At 31.6% G+C, this 25580-nt stretch overlaps 3 protein-coding genes across 5 annotated transcripts; 2 read left to right on the forward strand and 1 right to left on the reverse strand.

The window, feature by feature from the left end:
- The first annotated feature begins 3456 nt into the window (after positions 1-3456).
- Positions 3457-7012, forward strand: LOC123202346 (ubiquitin-conjugating enzyme E2-17 kDa-like). 2 transcript variants are annotated; one of them, XM_044618228.1, is made up of 5 exons: positions 3457-3619; positions 3719-3825; positions 4337-4464; positions 4578-4682; positions 6660-7012. In XM_044618228.1, exons 2-5 carry the CDS (start codon positions 3756-3758, stop codon positions 6801-6803), a joined length of 447 nt encoding a protein of 148 aa, XP_044474163.1. In that variant the 5' UTR covers positions 3457-3619; positions 3719-3755; the 3' UTR covers positions 6804-7012. The 2 variants fall into 2 exon arrangements, with proteins under 2 accessions (XP_044474163.1, XP_044474164.1); XM_044618229.1 differs by having other exon boundaries at positions 3727-3825.
- A 2662-nt stretch (positions 7013-9674) lies between these two features.
- Positions 9675-14198, forward strand: LOC123201428 (thioredoxin H-type-like). 2 transcript variants are annotated; one of them, XM_044616932.1, is made up of 5 exons: positions 9675-9797; positions 10679-10756; positions 10940-11062; positions 12320-12442; positions 13761-14198. In XM_044616932.1, the coding sequence occupies exons 2-5, from the start codon at positions 10736-10738 to the stop codon at positions 13911-13913; spliced, it is 420 nt and encodes a 139-aa protein (XP_044472867.1). In that variant the 5' UTR covers positions 9675-9797; positions 10679-10735; the 3' UTR covers positions 13914-14198. The 2 variants fall into 2 exon arrangements, with proteins under 2 accessions (XP_044472867.1, XP_044472866.1); XM_044616931.1 differs by having other exon boundaries at positions 9707-10014.
- A 5525-nt stretch (positions 14199-19723) lies between these two features.
- On the reverse strand, positions 19724-23087 carry LOC123201882 (receptor-like protein kinase FERONIA). Its single transcript, XM_044617449.1, has one exon. It carries the CDS (start codon positions 22695-22697, stop codon positions 20025-20027), a length of 2673 nt encoding a protein of 890 aa, XP_044473384.1. The 5' UTR covers positions 22698-23087; the 3' UTR covers positions 19724-20024.
- Between the last annotated feature and the right edge of the window lie 2493 nt (positions 23088-25580).

Consider the following 25580-nt stretch of genomic DNA (forward strand, 5'->3'; position numbering starts at 1 on the left):
ATTAAACTATTTTCATAATTCAAAGAAAATAGTAGATGAATTCATGATCATAATTTACTTCTCTTTCATTTCTTTAGTATTTGTTGTTAACTCTAGACTTAGATTTAATTTTATATAGATATACATATAGTTTCATGTAATTAGTCCAACTTTTAAAAACTGAATCAAACTGACCGATCCAATTGGTTGAATCATCAATTGCTAACCAAAACGATTGAACTATGTATAAAACTAGATTTGGCTTGACCAACATAAAAAATTAATTTTTTTAAATTCATTATGAAAATTTCAACATAAACCTGATTTCTCTCACACACACTGATATACACCATCAAACTACACTCATTTTAATGTTAATGAGTCAAATTATATATTTAATCATAAATTTTTTAATATTATTTTTAAACAGTTAATCAGTCTAATCACCAATCAATCAATCCAACCACCAGTGAGATCAAATTGCCCTCTCTTCGAGTTGATATTTGATCTGGTTGTAAATCATTAAGTCTAATAACAATTAAAATGATATTAAACACCTCTTACATTTTAAAAATTGTCGCATACACCCCACTTTAGATATTTTTCATAATAAAATTTTCATTATTAAAACCTAGATAGATAGTAAATTTGATAAGTTAAGAATATAAGAGATGTTTTTAATAATTTTATACTATGATAAATTCAAAAATAGAAATGAAATCGAATGCATGAATTTGAAGCCACTTTATTCACATAATATATTTCTTAATATGTTATGTGAATCATAATATATTATATGATATGTGAATCAATTATATACTCAAAGTAATCATTACTAAATTTATATATACTTGTCCATATTGCATGAATAAGATTTGGGCAACCACATCAATTGAATAAAAATGGAAATCATACATGGTGCCAAATAAGAGAACCAATCTCCTATGGTATGTAATTTTGTTGTCCGTATTATTAGTGTATATATTATGATTTTATATCACATAATATATTTCTTAATATGTGAATAAAGTTGTTGCTTATCTATTTGTATATGGTCACAACCCCTAGATTACAACACATTAAATTGTAGCAATAATCTAGCAACAACATAAATAACTCTTCTGGTGTGTCCCTTAATGCTTATAGTGTCCAATTTTTCACCCACCATGTTTGTGCATATGATAATTGATTTTATACATATCGACATTGTCAATAATGATCTCCTTAGACTGATACAAATGATCAACCAATTCAAATCTCATCCTCAATATTTTGCCAAAGATTAGGCCCTAACATATCTATGATGTAACATTATCTAATCTCTAGAAGATGCGTGATTGATATCTATATGACTTAGTTTGAAGAAATCATTATCTTCCATATTTGTTGCCTGTGGATACCATTTACATTACACACGGCAACATATAACCTCCCATCTGACTTTATCATACTTGTGTACTTTACATTGATATTCATTCTCAATAGCATGTCAGTTGAATGCATCAATCAAATAATTTTCACTCCAAAATAAGGCATCAACTTTAAGAGAATCATAATCTCTTTGCACTCCTTGACTAAGGGATGTGAATGGCTGATCAGAGAATTTGGGTAGCTAATGAAATATGTCAACTAGAATATTCTAAACATCTAGACCTACATTTTCGATGATACCCTGTAGAGGATTTGCACACTAGAACTACTTTTACCATTTGTATCATAGTTAACATATATCTTCTCTCAAACTTTGGTTCCTTGATAGGAATGTCATTCATACCTTCCCATCAAAGGCACTCAAATTTGGAACTTTCTCTTCCTTGCCATGAACCTATTCCTCTTCACTATATAATGCACCAACCTCAACATCATTTAAATATGCAAAAAGTTTTCACCAAATTCTTGTTTCAGATTAAACCTGACATTTTGAATCCTTGCTAAACTATCATCATGATCATGTACATAACTATTTAGTTCACCTCCTTGTAAACCATTGTTATGTTATATCTCATAACCTTACTCCAACCCCTTATATGTCAGTATCCGTCTGTTGAACATCATAGCGACTAATTTATGTTGATACATGTACAAACTTATGGGGAGTTTTCACAAAAATTAGAACACATTTTGTAAATGAGTTAGATAAACCATTTAAACACTCAACATCTTCATCATTTGAGATTTTGACAAGGCTGACATTGTCTAAATGTCTTGGTTTCATATTTAACTAAATGTTGTTTAACCCTTGATCTATATGACACTTTTAGCTCAATATTTGGATTAATCTCTCAAATGTTATGTGCTCCGAAATTTTAATCACTTTTCTTATTATCTCCAACATATTTCATTTTCTATCAATTCCCCTCTATATCAAACTAAAGCATTTGTCACTATTTTGATCAATCCTACAATGACTAATAATGATAACCAAATTTATCAAAAAATTTCATAACAAAGTGTACAAATATAATTGTCAAACATCACGATTGAAAAATCAATTTCAGGATTTTTGGGTAATAGGAGCTATACAATTTTAGAGTATTAGATTTTAAGACTTTCATGGTTTAATATTTATTATACATATTCTAAAATTCTACTGCATATCGTAAGATTCATAACTAGTGATATACTTTGATTAACCCAACTCAAATTTTGGAAAATATCAATTGGTCCCCATATCACAAAATATCAACTTTACCCCATATCATAAATTTTCAATTTACTCCTTACTTTATATAGTTTATTACACTCATTCATAACATTTTCTATATTTTGTAACTAATAGTATCTCAATTAAAAAACAAACCAAATTTGATAAATATCAATTTAACCCCCTATTTTCGAGTAAAATATCTATGTACCTCTTACATTATCAAATATCAAAATACCCCCCATTGTAAAAGACCACTTCACCCCATGCATATTCTAATATCTAATAACACCATCACATTGTAATATCATTACACCCCATTCAAAGTCTAACATCTAATAACAGCTCTCATTATAAAATATCATCTTACCCTTTAAAATTGTAATCACGAAATTATTTCTTTCGAATCAAAATCATGATCACGAACTTATTTCTTTTAGATTGAAATCACAATGTCGAATAATGAGTGAGATTGTACATGTAAATACATTGCAAGGTCAGGTTTTAAATAGAATAAAGGGTAATTGTGGTATTATATTATATATTTTGAGTATTTTGTTCAACTATTTGGAATTACGGACAATTTTATTTAAATCCAAAAAATGTGGGCAATTTTTTTGGCACATAAAATTTGGATATTTAAATTAATATCCCTTTAATATTCCCAAAACCGTAGTAATTTCGAAAGCACAAAATAAATAAATAATAATAATAATATAATAATAATAATAATAATAATATTATTATTATTATTATTATTATTATTATTATTATTATTATTATTATTATTATTATTATTATTATTATAAACGCAGCGGATAAGGAGGACAATTAAAATGACAAACTCGGACGTGCAAGCGTGTGTACAAATGAAAAGGGTTTGAAGAGGGGAGAGGCGGGGGCGGCCGTTTCGAATCGCATCTACTTCGATTCCGTTACCCTTTTTTATCACCGCTGTTCACGTCCGATCGCCTCCTCCATCGCGAGGAACACAAGGTTGATTTTAAATGATCATCTAATTTTTAAAATTATGCCGTGATTTTTCTTTGCAATTTATTCGATTTTTATTCAACAGTATCTTGAATTCCTCAACAGTTTTGCAGATTTTAGGCTTTAGCTTTGTTGAACCGTCATGGCTTCAAAGCGTATCTTGAAGGAACTTAAGGATTTGCAGAAGGATCCTCCTACTTCCTGCAGCGCAGGTATAATTTTATATTGACAAAATTTAACAACAGTTTGTTTTTGTTTCTCTGTTGAATTTTTAATTAACGTTGTTAGATGATGTTCGGATCGCTTGTCAACATATTTTATCCTTCTAAAGAATAGAAAGAATCATGTTGTCGTTATTTGTTTTGGCTACTGATAAAACTACATGCATTAGCAACGAGAACTAATTAACAATGATGTGGTTATTTTGAATTGGAGATAAAGAAACACTCAAATTAGTGCTTATTATTAGTACACATATATAATTTGTTTGCAACTTTCTAAAGAATATAATGTGTTGTGTAGTCTTGTATGTGGTTATTTGTTTTCAAGACTTTTATCATATTGAAGTGTGGTTGTGTATTATGTGTTTCTGTATTTAGCTTGATGATTTAAGAAAGCTATAATAAGATTTATCTTATGGTTTGTTGATGTCTCTGATGAATAAGTTATGTCTTCCAAATATCTAATGTAGTAATCATACAACAAATGGTTTATTGATGCTAGGTCCTGTGGCTGAAGACATGTTCCATTGGCAAGCCACAATTATGGGGCCACCGGATAGCCCATATGCTGGAGGTGTATTTGTGGCATCTATTCATTTTCCTCCAGATTATCCTTTCAAGCCCCCGAAGGTAACTTTTTATGTGTTCATGGAGACGCTTTTTATAATATTCTTTGTAATAAAGGTTCTTATTGTATATGTTTTTCTAACCTTAACAGAGTCTGGTATAATTTTATTGTTTAGGTTGCTTTTAGGACTAAGGTGTTCCATCCAAACATCAATAGCAATGGAAGCATTTGCCTTGATATTCTTAAGGAACAGTGGAGCCCAGCTCTTACAATTTCAAAGGTTTGACATTTAAATCTTTAAATTTTTGTATGTGTTTACTATTTTTGCATCTGCATTTAATCTATTCCACACACATGAACACCCCACCCAAGCAAAAGTTTTTGAGTAAATGATACAGGCAGAATTGTTAAGATAATGGTTAACCTGATTTTGTATAAATCATTCTCATAGTTGTGAAAGGCGTGCCTCAGGCACGCTTAAGCGACACTTTACTTAAGGCGATGGCCACATTGCCTTGAGTATGCTCAAGGTGACCAGTGGTTCAAGGTTAATTGCTTTTAGCACTTTTTCGTTGCCTTGGGAGAAGTTTTAGGCACCGAAAAAGCTCACTTTATTATCATCTAGGTTATCCACAACTAGATTATAGGGTTATCGACAAATTCTAGATAGTTTTTGGCACAATTTTAGGCTTTTAGGTAGATTTTGGGTAATTTTCAGTTTGATATAAGGGCTATTGACAATTTTTAAAGTCTCTAGTAAGGTTCAAGGTGGTTGAAGAGATCACTAACAAGTTTTAAGGTCGTCAAGAAGCCAACAATCAGTTATAAAGCTGCCAAGAGGTTATCAGCAATGTCTAGGGTTGCTAAAGAGGTTGTTGGAGAAATTTAAGGTTGTCGGATAGGTTCACTAATCCCTTATCGATGGTTGTCAAAGAAGTCTGGACATGATAACTAATTGTTGTCAGATATGAGACTGTTGATGCAGTTGTCAGTTAATTTTTTACTGTTGTTGTAATAACAAATAATGTAAATTTAATGGAAATAGAATAAAAATTGATGGAATTTTTTAATCGCCTTTAGTAAAAAAAACGGCGCTTTCGCTTTGCCTTTTTCACTTAGGCAATAGGACCCTTTATTGTCTGTTGGCACTTTTCGCCTTTGACAACTATGATCACTCTTTTTTTGTAGTTAAATGTCATTTTTCAATTGTTGGAAACCACACAATAAATGGACTATTGGCCATGGCCATATTTTACAAATAAAATGCATTGTAGATAAGGGTAGATTTGAGTCGAACTCGAGCTTGGGTCGATTTATATATAATTAAGCTCGAGCTCACTTTAAATAAGCTTGAACTTGGCTTATTTTAAGCTCAAGTTCAGTTCGAGCTCGAGCTTTTAACTAGCTCGTTATTAAAACGACGTTTTTTTAATACATATTGTCAAAACAACATCGCTTTGTATCAAAATTTTTAGTTAGTGCGTTTAACGAGTTAAACACTCCAAAGCTCGAGCTCGGACTCGAAAATGTTGAAGCTACAGGCTCGAGTTCGAGCTCGTTTGAGATTAGTTTGTTTCGGGCTCGGGCTCGAGCTCGAGTGAACTCAGTTTGAATCCAGTCCTAATTGTAGGCTTCACAAATTAACTATTTATTTAATTGTTATTTGAGGATCTTTTCTTGTCCGGTTATCTTTTCCTGCCTATACAAACTGTGAAGCCCATTCACCTCAAACCCTCTCTGCTCAGGTCTCCTAATTCTAAACCTCATAAATCTCCATTTGAATATTGGAAAAAAAGAGGAAGAGGGAAAGAAAATGATTTCTTGCTTTATTGCATCTTTCTTTTCACTCCGATTAATATTTATATACAGTTTCCTAATAAAATGTGGCCTTCCTTTTTTCCATTTTGTGAGTACCAAGAGGAGAGCGAGAGAGTGAGAAAGAGAGTAAAAAAAGAGTGTTTTTAAAAGTTTTCTTCTTATAATTACATGCTTCTCTTATGGCTGTTTAGGGTTTAAGGTGTTAGACAACTTCATTTAGCATTCTTAACCTTGGGTTCCATGTTAACTTTAGAACCTTTTTTACTGCTGTTGTAAAATGTAAGGCAAACTTGAGATCTGGAGCTGATATTGGGATTGGATGGGAGTAGAGGGAAGGGAAATCCTTGCTGTTCACCCAGTGCATAACTTCATTGGTTTTATGGCAAGATAGTTATTGCTTGTTGGACACCTAACTATAATCTGAATTGATCTGTATCAGGTCCTTCTCTCTATCTGCTCATTGCTGACTGACCCAAATCCTGATGATCCTCTTGTACCCGAGATTGCCCACATGTATAAGTCAGACAAGGCGAAATATGAAGCCACTGCACGCAGCTGGACTCAGAAGTATGCCATGGGATAATAGTTTTAGGATATCTCAAAAATCAAGCTGAACTTTATGAATATGTTTGGTTTGTTATGCTTTGTTTTTCCAGTGGTTGTACAAGGGTTGCGGGCTGTTTGGTAGTTTTTGATACAAAGAAACTATGTGGGGTTCTGTGGGAAGTTGTTAGGGCGATAATGCTTTTTGTTTATGTGTCCAGTTTCTTATTAAAAGCTCCTTTCATGCAATGTAGGGATAGTCCTATGATCCTATTGCTGAACTAGTTTCTCGTCATCTGACAGTTTGCATATCGAGAAGGATGTGCTATTTAAACTCTTGTGATTGTGCAAGAGGTCTTAGAGTACAGCTAACAAAGGTAAGAAACCTGATTTAAACTCTTTAGTAATTAATTATGTAACACAATTGACATAGATATAATTAATTATATTAGATAGGCTATCCAATAATAGGTTTGTATTCAATTCTGGTGGTTTTATTTTGATTTCAACCTATCGAATAAGTCCAATTTGAATTGAGAATTAGATTTTTAAATATGATTTGAGTTTGAATTGGTTTGAATTTAATAAAAAAATATTTTTTTTATTTAAATTTAGGTCATAGTTTGTTTTTGTGTTGGGTTTTGTTTTGGTTTGATCTGATTCAATCAAGCCCTATTCATATTGAGCTTAGAAGACGGGTATTTTGAAAATGAAATTAGAGGGAAATTTGGGTGGTTTCAAGCTCTATCGAGTGGAGGGTCCAGCGTTTCGGGATTCTTGTCTTTTTTATGTCTGGCTTCCACATTTTCGACTCGGCCAAAAGACTTTTTCACACCCAAGGTTTGTTGCGCACCTAAATTAATAACAGTTAAATTTTAAAATTTTAAACTTTTGCCTCAGAGTTGTTAAAGCTAATCGAATTAATTAATTTTAAAAGTAAAATTATTATTTAATTATTAATATATTAAAAATAATAAAACATTGTTTAATTTTTCTTTTAAGTTATAAAATTAATAGTTTCTCTTTGGGGTAAACATTGAAATATTATATTTTTCTTTTGGAGTTTTTTTTTTTCTTTCCTTTTTTCAGAGTCATCTTTGGATAAAGCAATCATTTCATCTTTAGATTTAGATGAATTATCTTTCTCTAAGGATAGATGAAGGCATTGTCTTTATCTAGAGATGAAATTCTATGTGACGGTCAGTATAACAATTTCTTAGCCAATCCATTTGACATCTGTGTCAAAGGTGAAGAGGATTACTTTGTCAGGATATGGTGCCAAAAAAGTGAAGGGAGAGAGAAATTGACCAGAGATGGTGTTGGAAAAGGAAAAGAAAAAAGAGAAATCTTATGGGGGAAAATGTAATATTTTAAAGTGTAACTTTAGAGGGGAATTATTAATTTTTTAAACCAATGGGAGAAATGAATAATGTTTTATTATTTTTAATATATTAATAATAAAATAATGATTTTACTCTTAAAATTAATTAATTATAAAAATATATTTTATTAAATTATTTATATCAACTAATATAACACGAAAATAAGTAGTCATATCATTTAATTGTATGTTTTCATATTATTTTATATAGATAAATTAATAAAAAATTATTTTTAACTACCCAAAAAAAAATATTTGTAGTGGTAGTTTGATTTGTCTCTATTAGCAAGCGTGGAATCAATCTGTCGAATACTTCAAATTTATACTAACATTAGTTATACTTAAGAGTAATTTTATGTATTTTAGTTTTGAGTATCCAATATATCTTAGATTATCTATTATCACGTGATTATGTATTATTATATTCATTTAATAATATATTGTTTGAATATCTAATTAAGTATTTAAAATTTAAAATTGGGCATGGTTATATTGCATAGGTAAATTACATTGTCATAGTTTGCAGGCAATTTTCCCCATGGAAATAAATTCTAAAACCCTAAATAGAGCTTTTGTGAGTTAATTATATATAATGGTGAAAGAGAAAGAAATGAATACTTGACAGAAAAATATGAATATACAAATAGGTATATATTTATATATATCATCACGTGATTGAATGTCACTTTATATTTAATTTAAAATCATTTAATCATATAATAACACATATAAGTGTTTACTCATTATCATTAAGTAATTAGGTATTATTTAATTCAAAATTATTTAATTACATGATGATATATTATTATTTATATATCTAATTTATATCTAAATTGGTACCTATTATAAATGTATATAATTTTAACAATTAAAATTATCGCATATTTAGCCAAATTTTCAAGCATTTGGTGAAAAATGTTAATATTTTATAAATAATATCTAATTTTAAAATTATTCAGTCATATAATAATATGTTTATTCATGAATACTTAACCCTTTGTAAAATGAAATATTAGTATTAGTTATATTGAAATTTTAATTTGTCTATCATTTTTTATTAAATAGAGTTCAACATTCCATCGTAATTTTCGTTATGATAGTCAAAATCGCTTATCATATCGTATATTAAAAATTTAATTTTTATTATTATATATTGTATATTACATTATATTAAATTTTAAAAAAAATAATAATTAAATAATTAAAATTTTCTAAATAGCACATCATCATACGTAAAACGGTTATAAACATTTTCAAAACTCTAAAACTATATCATCATTTATTAAAAAATATATTCATCGATTCGATAAAATTATTAATATATATCGTATTATATAATGTATTTACAGTGTTTTTTAATTTTTTATACACTATTATATACCTATTATTTTTTATCTATGTGACATTGTATTGCTCCGTATTTTACAATATTAGTACCATGCCTTTTGGCACAATTCACATCTCAAAGGGTAATACAGTAATTTCCACCACAATCCCCCGCTTTAATTCCGTTACTTTCTAACGGACTATCATATGTGAACCGCCATTGAATTGACGAAAACACCCCTTACCGCACTCACCCACTTGCGAAAGCGAAGCTTGGAGGGCATTCTCCCCGGAACATCGGGGTTTCTGTTCAAACAAGAAAAGAAAGTGAGTGGTGCCGAGGACGATGATTATTTATAAAAATAAAATCTATAAATATAAAATAAATCATTTAATTGCACTCTTCAAGTTCTGGCATAATCATTATTAATTTTGTTTCGACTTGCTGAACGTCGTCGTTTAGGGTTGTTTTTGATCCGATTCGATTCCGTTACTCTCTGCTGAATTATTCATTAATCAGGAATTTTCCGTTAATAATCTTCAGGTGATATATTTCAATTCTGTTTGATCGTTCGTTATTGCGTTTAGGTTTTGTTTATCACATGATCTTAGATTTTTTTTTCTATTGCCATTTTGTTACTTATGAATTGACTATAATCTGCTGAGTAAGCAGTTTAGATTCGTTTTTAACAGAAAGCTGGGAATTTTTGAAGATGGGTTTATTTCATTTTTTTGAATTATGTATTTTTATTAAGTAATCTGAATGAACTTGGCATATGGGCATTGTTGGATGCAATGGATTATACAGAATTTATTGTTGTTGTGTTTTTATTGATGTATTTTGACATTAGTGGTTCTTACTTACTTAAATGAGCCCTAATCTTTGGACTCATAGAGATGGATTTGAGCTAGGTTGGGTTGAACTCAAATTTATATTTTGTTTGAACACACCGAACTGAACTTTTGAATTTGAGGGTTCATTAGTGATTCACCTCTTCAACATAATTGTTTACCAGCCCAAGAGAGCTTGATTTAGATGTTCTTGGTTCGAATCAAGTTTGAATTGACCCTTTTTCTAGTTCAGTTTAGCTCAAATTCATGCCTACCTTAGAGTTATGAATGGATAGTTGAAGGATTTTACCACTTTTAAGTGTTATTGTGGTTTTATTATCTGAGATTTAGTCAAATTGATGGTTGTCCATTTTCAGGGATTTGGCGTGTAACTGCAACTAGGGGATTTAGAAATTTGCTTTATAAGCATCAATATGGGACTTTGCTTGTTTAAGGTGAGTGTTTGTCGAACTCATCATAGATGGGAAAATGGTTATTTCAATTTCTGGCTTTACAAGTGTTCCTGAATGATTTGCTTCTGGCTTGGCCTTCAGAGAATGGGTAGAGGCTTGAAATATGATATTGTATGATTTGTGGGTTTTTGATCATGACCTTATTTATGTTCATGGTGCTTGTAGAATCAACAGGAGAACGATGAGTCTGATCATTTTGCTGCTTTTGATGGTTCAAATGTGAGTCTCATTACCACCAGAGAGAGTTGGGACCAAAAGCTATCAGAAGCTAGTAGAGATGGCAAGATTGTAAGTAATTTCAACACATTTTCTTCTGGCAAGAGAATGACAATAGTAAATACTATTTAGGAGCTTTATTATAATTTTTTTAGAATTGGTTGGGTGCTATGTTTTTTTGACAGAACCAAACTTACATTCTAGTGAATTGTACTTAGATGGCAATTTGACCCTCCAAACCAAGTCCCCAACCTAACCTTCCCAGAACAGGAAAAGAATTTTTCGATAGGAATAGAGACATGGATGGGGACTGCTTAAATCCTCACAGTTAGAGATGAGGTGGGACATAGATAGATGTAACCTCGGTTCGTCCCTTTTTTGGTTCATTTTCTCCGTTACATATCCCCTAAACTTTTAAATGCTAAATTACCTTTAAAGATTTTGAATTATTACGAATATTTCCTTACATCTAATACATATTTAATTGTTATTTCTGTGGGGACAGGGAGGGAAAATGACAGAAATTTTACTGTGGGGATAGAGAAGGGAAGGGAAGCAAAATTTTCCCATAGATAGGACAGTATGATTTCATGTTATCTCCGTATTGGGAATAAGATGGGAAATGAGAAAGATTTTCCTTGTAGGGATGGAATTTGGGTATTCGATCTCGCCTTATCTCCTGGTCATCTCCAGCAAGTCTAAGCCCTTGCACATCTCAAGTATGGAGCATACAAGCTTTGGCTATTTAATGGTCTACAGTTGGAGCCCTTGTTAAAAGATGCATGTTAGATTATAGAGACATCATCCTATATGTCTTTTTTGGTCTTAATACGTAGAAAATATGATAAAATTCTTCACGCTTGCATGAAATAATGCCATCGTTTGACTACAAGCTAGGAATAATCCAAAAACTGGTGCCCATAATTTTCTCTTTTGGAAATTGTAACATCTTAGTTCAATAATCCGATTTATTTTCAAGATATTATCTGTTTTGAACAAAGAGTTCATCACGGTTTTGATTATTGGGTTTGCAACTTAAAACATGTCTTAACAATTTAAGAGTTCGCAGAGTATTTAAATAATCATATCTTGTTATCTCCAAGCGATATAGGATGCTTATATATAACTAATATCTCTCTCATCCTTTATCTATAAGAGATTCTCTTAGGGGTGATTTAGAAGCTAATGTGCAAGTCCTAGCTCTTTTATTACTTTGTTGATATGTTTTCTTCTCTTGCACATAGTGCTTATTGTTGTTCATTTAGCATAAGGATTTATTATCTGATGAGTCCTCTATAATGAGTTTCTTTTCTGTATATGCTTGAATAGGTGGTTGCAAACTTCAGTGCTTTATGGTGCAGTCCTTGTCGAACGATAGGCCCATATTATCGTGAGCTATCTGAGACATACCCTTCTTTAATGTTCCTGGTGGTAGATGTTGATGAACTAACTGTAAGTAATGGAATGACTCTTAAAACCTCAAAGAATATCGTTATAATCTACCTTTAACGTTTTATCTAGGGTTAGATCTAGCTCAAGTTGGCTCGTTTTGAAAGTTAGTTTAGTTTGGTTTGATTTAGTTCGAATTTGATTATGAAACCAAGTCAAGCTCAAGTTAGAGGAAATTCAATTTAGTCTAGCACATGAGTCATGCGAATTACTCAATTCGATTTGAACTTAACTTGCATTTGATTCAAGTCATGTCAAAGAATTGTCAAAACGACATCGTTTTATTTATGATTGTGTAAAACGATATTGTTTTGTCAATAAGTCACAAATTTTAATCACAAATTTAAGTTGAGTTTCAAATTTAGAAATTGAGTTGAACTTAAGCAACTTTTAACTTTGGCTCAATGAATTTGAGGCAAACTTGAACTGATTTTTTTTTATTTGAGTTAAACTCGAGTCAGAGGATATTCGAACTCGACACAATTTATATCCATACCTGATTTTATCTTCAAATGCCTGCTTTTAGTGCCATATTAATTATAAAAGCTAGTAACCCACCTATAGCCGAGAAACAAAATCAATATCCTTTTAAAGCCACTCATGTAAATAATTCAAAATGTTGATTTTTTTAGGTGTATTTGTTACCCTTAGGCAAATCATAAATCGACAAAGCACGTGAAAGAGATGTCGGATATATATGAGCATTCCATTAGGCTTGGATGCGAACTAAATGAGCCCTAACATTCTGTTTCTTGAGTTTGGCTTGAATAAAAAATGAAATAGTTCGGATTTGATTTGAGTTTGTCAAACCAAAGCTAAGAGTAGTTTAAGTTTGGCTTATTCCCTAAGTTTGAAGTTCGAAGCTTGGCTACTTGGTTTTGTAGCTTGAATTTATGGTTCAAGTTCGAGGTTCATTAACAAAACTTTTTACCCAATAATGAGTCAAACGATATCATTCTAACAATTATTTGACATAATTCAAATTGAGTAGTAAACTAAGCTTGCACTAATTTGAGTCATTCGTTCGGGAGTCGAACTACCTTTAGCTTGAGTTTGGGTTGATTTTAGAAACGATTCAATGTTTTCGAGCCAAAGCTAGTTTAGTTCAGGTATAACACTACATCTCACATTGTTTAAAGATGCTAAGACAAGATTGATTAAATAGTCTATGATTATCAAGACGAGCAAAACCCAAAAAACAAAATTGTGATAAACTATATCTAAAACAAACAATATTTTGACAATGAGTCAAACTATGAGATTAGAATGTTAGATTATATGATAAAATATAGTGAATTTTAAATGTTATCATGTAATATAGGACTTCAGCAATTCTTGGGATGTCAAAGCCACACCAACTTTCTTCTTCCTTAAAGATGGGCAACAATTTGACAAGCTGGTGGGAGCGAACAAGCCAGAGCTACAGAACAAGATAATTGCTGCTTCAGACTTGGCTGCGCGCCTTCAAAATTAATCTTTGATTTTCTTTCAGCTAGATGCTGGCAGTGGCCATTGTAGGTATGTTGAATGTTGTTTGATTTCTTCATTGTGTTTTTGTAAACTGATCAATTTTCTTGTAGAAATTAGGAATGCCCACGGCAACTGTGACCCTGATTTTGTGGGCTGTTGAATTAGGAATGTGAGAATCATTTTCATTGCAACTACTTATCTTTATATGTTGTCATTATGAGAGACTGAAGACAGAAAAACTTTAAAGGTGGAGCTCTAACTCGACAATTTAGCTCATTTATCTTTTTAATAGTGTTATTCATTTCATTAGCAATACTATTTATTTCATCATCAACCTTACAGTGATATTGTATTTTAATTCGAAAAAGCTTAAGCTCGAATTGAGTATAATGGATTTGAATCGAGACAGAATCCATCCAAACCCACAACCATTGTTTTGTTGTATGAGAATTATAGTGTCCTGAACTTCTATTATTTCTAGTTTTGACTTATGAGGTACACAAGCAATTGCAAAAAATAAGAAAAGCACATGGGGGATTTTTTTTTTTTTCGACTTCGTTTGTATTGGTTAGGCTGGTAAACTCAAAATACACTCATAACTACTCTACTAGGTAAATCAGTGTTTCACAAGTATGGTAAAAATTTGAATCCAAACCTTTTTTTTTTTTAAGTTCTAATATTTCATTAATTTTGTTAACCCTTGGATCAAGTGAATATCAAGTTTTTTTGTTGACACCCTATATTTACAAAAACTAGTTAAACCACCTCTTTTATGGTTTTTTTTTTTTTTTTTTAACTTTGGGGAGTCTCTTATGAGTTCTAGTTTCGGGATGAAAATCCACTCTAAAAATTTGGAAAATTAATTGGTTACTCCAAGCAACGTTTATAGAAAAAATATATATATTAAGTAGACAATAATTTTGCATAAAGGTAGAGTTGAATTTGATCCAAGTAAAACCAAAACAAAACTCAATTCAAAATTAATTTAAATTAAAAATTAGTTCAAAATTGATGAATTAAAATTTGAGTTTAGTTTAAAATAATTTTATTTTAAATTTAATTCAATTTAAATTTGAATGTTTAAGTTAAATCAAACTTGATTTATTTTATAAAAACAAGTTTAACCCTAACTTTAAATTTGAGTTCGAACAACTTAAATAATCCCTAGAAGGCGGAAGTTTAGATTAGATGGCTAGTTGTTTTAATCAAAACTTTTCCAAAATTTGGAAAAATGTTTTTTCCACCTAACATCAGTGAGGGTGGACATGTAATTTAACATCAGTGAGGGGGGTGTTTAAAAGTTTCCAAATCTTTTGGGTGTCAATTGACTTTGAGGTCTAATTTAATACTTTAATCGAATAAAATACAATTATCTTCACACCCACCTACCATTTATCATTATCTCTAAGTGGGTACTTCAAAATAAAAAAAGGCCTTTCAATTCAATCCACATTTTCTAATAATTTTGCATTACTAATTTGTTAAACGTTTATTAATCCATAAGCATGATCTAAATATAAGGATGGAGACAGATTCATATTAAACACCGTGTTATTAGATTGGATCTCATCCGAATTAGCTCAATTCAAATTCACTATTCTGTTGGAACAAGCCAATCTCAAATTGGAACTTCAGATTGACATCTTAGATTGAAATCAATTTATTTATTTATCTGATAACATTATTTATCTTGTCAATGATATTGTTTACTTTGTCGATAATCTTTCAATGTCACTGTTTACCCATTCAAATACACTCGAACTCAATTTAGTTCAGATTAATTCCAACCCTTACCCATGTTTAAAAACAAAAACATAATAATTTGAATATTAAAAGACACGAACGTTAAAAAGCTAAACCCAAAAGTTACTTATTAAAATTTAGAGAATCCAAATTTATATAAATCCCATGTTGAAAGCTAATATTGTTAGAAATGAAATCCAAACCTCATCCCTTTTACATGGATTGTAACCACCGGACAGTCGGTCTTTTTAAACAATCGACTTCTTATTTTTAGTGAAAAGTTTACACTAAGAGTGTATATAATTCGTTTCAAAATATAAAATTAGATAAAACTGTTTAAAAATTAAGATTTAATTTGGTTTAATTTGAAAAATAATTTGATTTAAGCTGATAAGTTTTTTAAAAACGGTTTTCAATTTATATTATGGTTTAAGCGATTTTCAGACCAAACCAAACTGTAAACTATATTTCTTTAAAATACATATATATATAACTGTATTTGATAGAATTTTCAATAAGCAATTAAGTACATAACTTGTTTTTTTATATTTATTATATATATATATTATTGGTTTATATTATCTTTTAAAAAATTATAATTCAATTAATTTATTAAATAATATATATTTGTTTAAAAATAAATAATTTTATTAAGTTTAAACTGGAATTCAAATCAAACTAAATCATATTTTTCTAATTTAACTTAATTTGATTGAAATTTAGAATAATTTAAAATTTTCTCAGACTATTTTTTTTTATTTTAGTTTGAAAACTCTCCATCTATACTAGATCAGGCTGCATCCACCCATCATTCACACGGTAAACTACCCATTGGCTTGGTTGTCGGTTCCAAGTCTAAATCACCATGTTGGCTTGACTCTTTCCCATGGCCGAACCTTACCACCATGTCAAGTTGTCTTCTTCTAAAGTCCAATTTAGAAAAATAATAGACAAGCGTAGAGGTCATGTTGCCTGTATTAGCTCTCTCTTTTGGCTTTTTATACAAGTGGAGCTGCCTACTCCTACCGCCCTCAGATCAGAATCACCTGTCACCCAACACCCATTAAATATTTAGATATCTATTAATATTATAAATACTTATTTTAAATATATAAATATATATATTTATATTTATACGTATTTTATTTTTAATTTAAGATCATTTAAATATATGATAATACATGTAAATATATATACATATTTATATATTTAAAATAAACACATATAATTTTATTATTGTATGTTTGGTACACCAACTTGGCCAATTCCCTCTCAACACAACTCTACTTCATGAGGCAAGCACCAACATGTTTCTTGTGGCCATCAGCACCAATATCTTTATCACTCCCTCTCTTTTACTAAATAAATCTTAAGTTTTCTCTACATTCAACTCTAAACAAAATAAGTTTACATTTGATCCAATCAAACGATATTGTATATGCATAGCTCAATCCTATGAACAGATTTTGTTCGCGGATATATGTATGGACTTAAAACTTGGGTCATACCTATAAGTTAGATTTGGTCTACCCACGGATCATATCATATATCAAAAACTTAATTTTTTGTATCACGTATCAATTATTGTATCGTATATACAATTTTAAAATAATAAAAAAAATCTAATTGATATTGTATCGTATATAGCATCATTTTAAAAAATATCACTCTTAAAAATTTAAAATTTTTCATATAAACCTCTACTAAATCATCATTTTCTCAAAAAGATGGATTGATCCATATCGATTATATGTATCATATCATACAATACATTCACTGTATCGTATTAATTCGATACACCTAATAATATATATCATTTTAAACTTGTATCGTATAATATTGTATGATACATATTATGTATCACAAAATACTGATAACTATAACTACAACTCATAACCATACCGATTCGACTAAAGCCAATTTTTTGTAGTTGGGATTAGACCACTATTAAATTTAAACGGATTAAACCACCCTGATGTGCAATTCAATTGCCAAATCAAAACAGTCCAACCGTACAATGTTGTCAACATCACATCATATTAACATCATCATAAAATTTTTTTTAAAGGGAACTTATAATAAATGTCTAAAACTAAAGGGTGTTAAATGAAATTCCTCAAAACTCTAAGGTTTAAGCAAAAATACCCTCAATTTAGAAAATGATCTAACTGCGCTTATATATAAACTTCATATTTTCCATGGATTTACTGTTTAAAATCAGAGAAAATTCGAATCTCCCATAAGTCTCCCGCGGACGCAACTAGGTTTCGTCTTTTCTATCAACTTTTCATGTTTTTCGATAACCAAAAATAACAAATAAGGATAGTACATCATCTCACTTTTTGTTTGAATCAATTTATTGTTTGGATTATTAAGATTTGAGAGAGATTTTAAGGTTTGAATATTTAGGATTTCAATTTTGAACAATGTATAAAATGTTTTGATTCTTGGTTGTTTTGCTTAAATTTCTTGAGAGGTTTTGTGTTTTTGAATATATAGATTTGATTTGTGTTAAAATTAGAGGTTGAAATGTGATTTTTGGCCGACAAATTAGTTAGATCTACCGACGTTGCAGTAATCTCCAACAAGCCCCTGGGAGGGGGAGGGGGGGGGGGGATTTAATGTTTTCAAACTTCTAAGGGGAGGGGGAAGGGGGGAGATCCACAGGGGTCTATAGGAAATTTTACATTGAACCGTGGGGTAATCCGTGAAAATCGTGGGTTGGGTGAAAATTAACTTTTTTAAAACTATAGGTTTTATATTAGACAAACTTTAAATAACCATAACTTTTGATCCAAAAGGAGTTACTGGACCTGTAATATATCAACACGAAACTCGTTTCGAGCTCTATAATGACAACCAGCTTTGTCGGTTACGCCAAATTTAGAGGCCAAAATAAAACTGTTTCAATATATATTATGTAATTTTTTTGTTTTATCGAATTTAAAATTTTCAGTTTTTATGATTTTAAACTTGTTTGTGACTGGACTAGCCTTTTTTGATATGTAGTTTTCAAATTTGACATTTGTAATCATAATGTACTTCTCTAGACACATTTTACGATATAATTACAAATTTTCAGATCGATTTTTTGATTTTCTCATTCATAAGCTATTTGAACATATAGTTTTCAAAATTCAGATCTATTTTATCAGATTTTCGAGTATTTTTTATTATTAACATTCTTAAATATTTCAATATATCCATTTATTTTTAACATATTATTTTCAATATAGTTTTCACAAATTAATTTTTTTCAATTCAAATTCAGAAATATGAATTTTTTCTTTCCAAACAAATCCGTAGTAATTGATATTAAGTAAAAATGAGAGTGAGAGTAAGTGCTTAAGTAATATAAAAAGTGTATATAATAAGAGTGAGAGTAAAAAGGTTTATATAGATGTGATGAAAGATAATTTTGGTATTTTTAAAAAAAATTAAGGTATTTTTACTTAAAAATAGGAAAAATAGATATTTTTACTTAAGAATAGGATAAATGGACATTTTTGCTTAACAAAAGGGTAAAATAGGCATCTAATATAATTTCCTTTTTTTTAACTTGAAATATGCAAGCCACACCATCAAACATGAAGACAAAATCGTTTTAAATATTTTTTAATGTTTATTTAAATAATAACCCAATCTAACCACTGGTTAAGGCCTAATCCACCGCTTTCACCAGGTCAATGCCTGATCTAAGTCGAAATACAGTGGAAACATGCGAACAATAATTGAGACAGATGTATGCATTAAATTGAGTAAAAGATGAGCATCAGTCAACAATAAAAAATAAACAGTAACCGCGTATTTGTGAGAAACAAAATAGACAGCTCAACCACTTACCCCTTCCTACCTTTGCCAGCTTGTTTAAATATCCTTCCTACCAATTGGTATAAAGATCTGACAGAACATAAAAAGTGGATGAAATCTACATTGCCTGTCTTGCATAAATGGACTTCCTATAACAACAATCAATCAGGACCCCATTCACATGTATCAAACTAATTTTGTTGTTTCTTTTCGGTAATCAAGAACATGGACGGTTGATTTATGAGAAATGGATATCTAATATGAAACTAAGCACGACAAATATTTTATAGATACAAATGCCGGAATACATGTTCTCATCAAGAGCATGGACCGTTGATTTATGAGAAATGGTTATAAATATGAAACAAATTACTTTAACACTCTTAATTCAACTATAGATACAAATATGGACTTGAGCAAAAGATATCATGAGTAAATTGTAGAAGAAAATTCATTAAAATAAATGAAAGTAAAACCAAATGGATACACCACCAATGTAGCATCAGAAAGCATATTGCATTACCTGTTTCTGGGAGAGAGAGGAACAGAATGATGTTTTATCTCAACGCCCTTTTGGGTTCATGATCTGTGAGAAAACAGCACTTGGTGTCAAGCCGTCAGAGTCTTCACTCGCTAAGCTCCTGCCACCTATGCTCATGCTCATACCACTGCTCCTGGAATCCGTCACATTACCATCAAAACCTGGAGATGCATTTGGATCTTTCTTGCCTTTGCAAGCAACATCAAATGCCCCTTCCTGAATGTCCATTCCACCAATACCCTTGCCACTCTCCTCTGCACTCTCTTGTAGCTGCAAAGCAAACTCTAAGTTCCACAGCACATCACCCATTGATGGTCTTTCAATACCCTGATCAGAAACACACTTCATTGCAGTCTCGGCAACCTTTTTGAAGCATTCCGGTGCAATCTTTCCCTTCAGATAAGGGTCAACAATTTGATCAAGAATGCCTTTCTTATGGCAATGAGCAGCCCACTCTGCCAAACTCACTTGCTCCTTTGGCAGCGTCGGGTTCAAGGCTGGTCGAGCACATAGGATTTCAAAGAGCACAACCCCAAATGAATAAACATCAGATTTCTCTGTTAGTTGCTGGCGCCGAAAGTACTCAGGATCCAAGTAGCCAAAGCTACCCTTCACAACAGTGCTGACATGAGTGTGATCCAATGTAGGGCCAGTTTTTGACAACCCAAAATCAGAAACCTTTGCTACCCACTTCTCATCTAAAAGAATATTGGTAGTCTTAACATCCCGATGAATAATAGTGTGTTTGGCACCAGTGTGTAGATAGTGTAAACCTCGAGCAGCCCCAATGCATATCTCAAGCCTTTGCTTCCATGGCAGAGGGGGTTTCTGAGTTTTGTAAAGATGCTCACGAAGCGTTCCATGAGCCATATAATCATAGACAAGGATCATTTCACAGTTCTCCTCACAGTAACCAATCAATGACACAAGGTGGCGGTGTCGAAGTTTTGAGAGCATTTCAATCTCAGTCTGGAACTCATGCACACCTTGCTCAGAAAGTGGGTTACCACGCTTGATAGCAACTTTAGTTGTACCACCATCAATTTCTCCTTTATAAACTTTGCCAAAACCTCCAACCCCAAGAAGTAGGGCCTCATCAAAGTTGTTTGTGGCTGCTTTGATCTCAGCAAATGAAAAGTGGCGGCAAAGGTTTGAAGGAAGAGAAGAGGCATAACTTCCAGTAGTGTTTGTCTTGGCTGAACCAGCAGAGTGAGAATTTCCATATAGTGAAAGAGGAAGCCATCCTGATGGCCCATCACTTGCACTCGGGTCCTTCCCACGCCTATTGCGATGAGATGCAAAAAGAACACAAACACCAATAGCAAGGACTAGAACAATTCCTCCAGCAACACCACCACCAATAATTGCCTTGTGATTTGTCGTTCCAGAGCCATGCGAAGGTAGAGCCTTAGATGGGTCAATTTCATTCGGTGTAGCAGGGATTGGATTGGGCCCAGCAAGATTACCACTTGCTTGACTTAATTTGAATATCTCAACTCCATTTAAGATTGCATCATAATACTGCGACTTAGAAGCCACATTTGGATGCAGTTCAAGCCATAGATCCTGCTGTGGACCGCTGCCTGGAACAAGCACCACATAATCCTTATAAACTGGAATTCCATTACCATTATTGCCTGTCCAGGCAATCACATCAGCATCATCTGCAGTTTGATTATTGAGGAAAATTATGAAGCTTCTCTGATTAATTTTGGTTATCTGCGAAAGGAGCTCGCAGAAATGCAGCCTAACCAGGTAATTAAATCCTGAGTCAACACTGAAAATCCAGGACAAATTGGAATTCTGGTTAACTTGAGGATTTGGCCCCATCGATCTAGCCGTGGAATACACATTATGAGGTGCAACATATGTAGGGTCAGGGTTCTTCACAGTCACATTATTAGCAGAAATTGTCACTCCAAACCCTGCTCCATAGAGATATGGCTGGTCATCATACCAAGACCTGAACAGACCTGTATCACCTGAAGGCGAAATATCATTTCCACCCACATTCAACCGATAAACATTTTCAAGTGCAGTAGTATTATCAATGGTCATAGTAGAACCCTGACCCACAATCATCAAAGTTCCGTCATAAGAACTATATATATCAGGCATTGACATCACCTCAATCCCATTCACAAATGCATAAGAATTCGAACCATTCGTTGAAGGACTAAAAGTTATATCCAAACTTTCTCCATCTACATTCACCGAATACTCCTTAATGATATACGCATAATTCAGAGCTTCCGCAGTCTGAGCAACACTGAAATTATGAAGAAGTGTGTACCCCCCGGTTGTGACAGAAAAGAGAGCATTACTTGCATTAAGCCCGTTGTATGAATTAGGATAGAAATAAAGACGTACAAATTTCCGGCCAGACACAACAGGAAAACTATAGGTAAAGTTAGACTGCGAAACCCTAGCTGTCATGTAAGGAATCTCAGGGGTTGCGGAGTCTTGAGTGGCCGCTTTCGCGGCTGTGGACTTGCTATATAACAAGAACTTAGACCCCACATCCGGAGTCCAGCTCCTCTTATCATCATCAATTTGTGTTGAAGACTCTCCACAATTTATAAGAAGTTGTTCGGTGGGAACATAATCAGCAGCCAAAACAACATAAATAAAAAAAGCTAACGAAGCAAAGATTACAACAGAAGAAGGAAAAGAAGACCTGTTTGAGTTCTTCATGAGACTCAAAACAACCACTTTCAAGATTCCGAAATAAATCAAAACAAGCTCAAACACATAAGAGCAAGCTGAAAATACAGATTTCAACCTAGATCCAGCTCTCTAAGCACCTATCTCAAGCTCAAAACACAGCGAAAACAGCTTCAGATCTAGATGGCAAACTAAAAGCAACAACACAAAGAGACCGAAATTGAGCTACGACGAACTTAAGCCAGCGCAAAGAAAGTAGCGGAGCGAGTGAGCTAACATTACCTCAACAGAAAGAGAACAAACTCAGTGAGTCAAATCGGAGAGGTCAGTGGAGAGAGAGAGATCAGAGAAGAGAGAGAAAGAGCTGTGAATTGAGAACAGCAGAGTCTGAAATGAAGAGTTCGATTTTCGTCCCTAAATAAAGTTAGTTCGGTTCCCACTAATAAAGTTATTAGTTGAGTAATAAATACTAACAACTCCAATTTCGTACCTAAAGTTAGGCAAACGTCCTTTGCATTATAGAATTTTTTGTAGTCACATTATGTCCCCTACTAGTTAGGGTTGGATCTAAGAGTCCAAAACAAGCTGAGTCAAGTAGTATTTAGTTTGAATTCGGCTAATATATATATATATATATATATATAAAACTCAAGCTCGTTAAGTTGGTGGAATCTTAACTTCAATTCGAGCTCGAGATAAAAATAATTGGCCTAAATTGGGCTAAAAAGTTGCATTTTAATTCCTAAATTTGTTTAAAAATTTATTTAAACTTTTATAACTTCTATATTTATTAATTAATCTTTATATTTAAAACTGAAAAAAAAATTAAAAGGTGTAAATACATTACTTGAAATTATTATTAATATTTTATGTGAATCAAATCATGAGTTCGTGAGATTATCAAGTCAATCAACATCAAGTTTAAGCCCAATTCTAGAGTATAATTTGAATCAAGAGTCAAATTTAAGTGACTTGAAACTAGCTTGTTTTGAGTTTAAACAAGATGAGGCAGTTCAGTCTTGGTTTGGTATTCAATTTATATGAGTTAAACTTGAATTGAGGTAGCTTAAGCTTAAGTTCGAATTGAATTGGAATAGTTTTAGCTCGAGCTTGAACTTAATCAATTTGAATCGAGAAATTCGTTAAAAAGTGTTGTTGGTAGGTTTGTTTTTTTTGGTAACTTTTCTTCATCGTTGACTTTTTTTCCAATAATTCTTTGTTCTTCTTCATCTTTGGCAATCTCTTTTCTTTTTTTCAATGCTCTTTAATAACATCTTTGATGATTTTATTCTAGTTTAAGTTAGAATTTTTAAATTCAAATTGAACTTTAGTTGCCCCCTATTGATTTGACTCAAATGAAAAATCCACCCTACAATGAGTGCTCGGGACTAGAAAGTTGTTGACATAGGGACCAAAATGTTAGTAAAATATTCTGTGAGACTAAAGGATTAACATCAAAACCTTTGGGTTTAACTTGTCATTTATTTGTTGAGAGAGTAAAAATTAGGTTAATTAGGGTTCCACCCAATCACACCGAATTAATTAAGGAAACCTGAGTGTAAGTACGAGGAAAAGACGGAATTGACACTGGGGATATTAGTAGCCAAAAGGTGTTGGCTGATGATTGGATGACAGGCTGGTTGTCACAGTCACAGCACGGACAAGCGCGTTACGCGGTTTCCCGAAGTGGTATTTTGGTTGATTTGATTATGAGGGGCAGAATGGACCTTCGAGGAATAATCTGGTGGTGGATCCCATTTCAGTCTTTGGAAGTTACAGGCCCTCCTCCACTGTGGTTTCAATTAGGCGCGTAACACGGGCTGACGAGCTGTGCCAGTCTCACGTCTTCGAGAAACGCTACACGCACAGTGATTTTACACCAAAAATTGCAACCGATCGACGTGACAGAAGCATAACCGTTAGATGAGTCTGCTTTGATGCAGAAAAGTTGAAGCAAATGCTGCCACGTGACGTCAGTTGTAATTTCGATGAAAAATAGCTGTGCATGCAGCATTTCTCCAATAATATTAATTGATTAATGTAAAAGTAATTTATTTTCCTCCTCAATTTAAAGTTTGTACACGCCAGTGTTTCGATAATTTAATCGGATATTAATATAATAAAGAAGGTAATTTAATCTAATCAATAGTTAAATTAATGATCAAATTATTTAATTATTTAAAAATAATATTAAATAATTTATGATTGAATATAAATTATAACCTATATAATATTAAAATAAGTTTAATTTGATCATATATATATTTAAATAAAATTTTGTTTTAAGTTTTTATAATAAATTTTTTAAAAAATGATTAATTTTATATATTGATCTATTCAAACCCAATTTTATATATGATTAATAGCTAACGATTCAATCGGTTAAAGTAATTAGTCAAATTTGATTTTTAAAAGTATAGTACTCCGCACCATTTTGTCATTAAACAAACAAATTTACAATTTTATATATTATTTAAAATTATAATTAAATTTAAAAAGCCCGATTAGAGGTGTATTGCTTCTAGCTTGACTCCACTCATTTATTGGCAAATTTGAGTTTGAGGTTGATCTGCTCAAATTTCACTCTTAAATCGAATTCAAGCGTATCATTGGTTATATTAGTGAGTTTATGATTCAATTTGAATAAAATATTAATAAATTCTGAATAGTTTCAAATATTATACTTATTCTATTAATTTTAAATAGAAAAGTTAATTAATAAATATATAAGTGATGAGATTTAAATATATATATTTTTTTAATTTAAGTATTGAAATGTAGTTTTTTGAATTAAACTTGAGTCAATCTTTCTTTTCCTAAACTCAAGATGAGAACTTATTAATTTGATGAGTTTGAACTCGAGCTCTACATTAATGATATTAGGGATTGACTTAAACTCAATTAGTTTTGTTT

Source organism: Mangifera indica, chromosome 18 (assembly GCF_011075055.1).
Source record: "Mangifera indica cultivar Alphonso chromosome 18, CATAS_Mindica_2.1, whole genome shotgun sequence".
NCBI classification, from domain to species: Eukaryota; Viridiplantae; Streptophyta; class Magnoliopsida; order Sapindales; family Anacardiaceae; genus Mangifera; species Mangifera indica.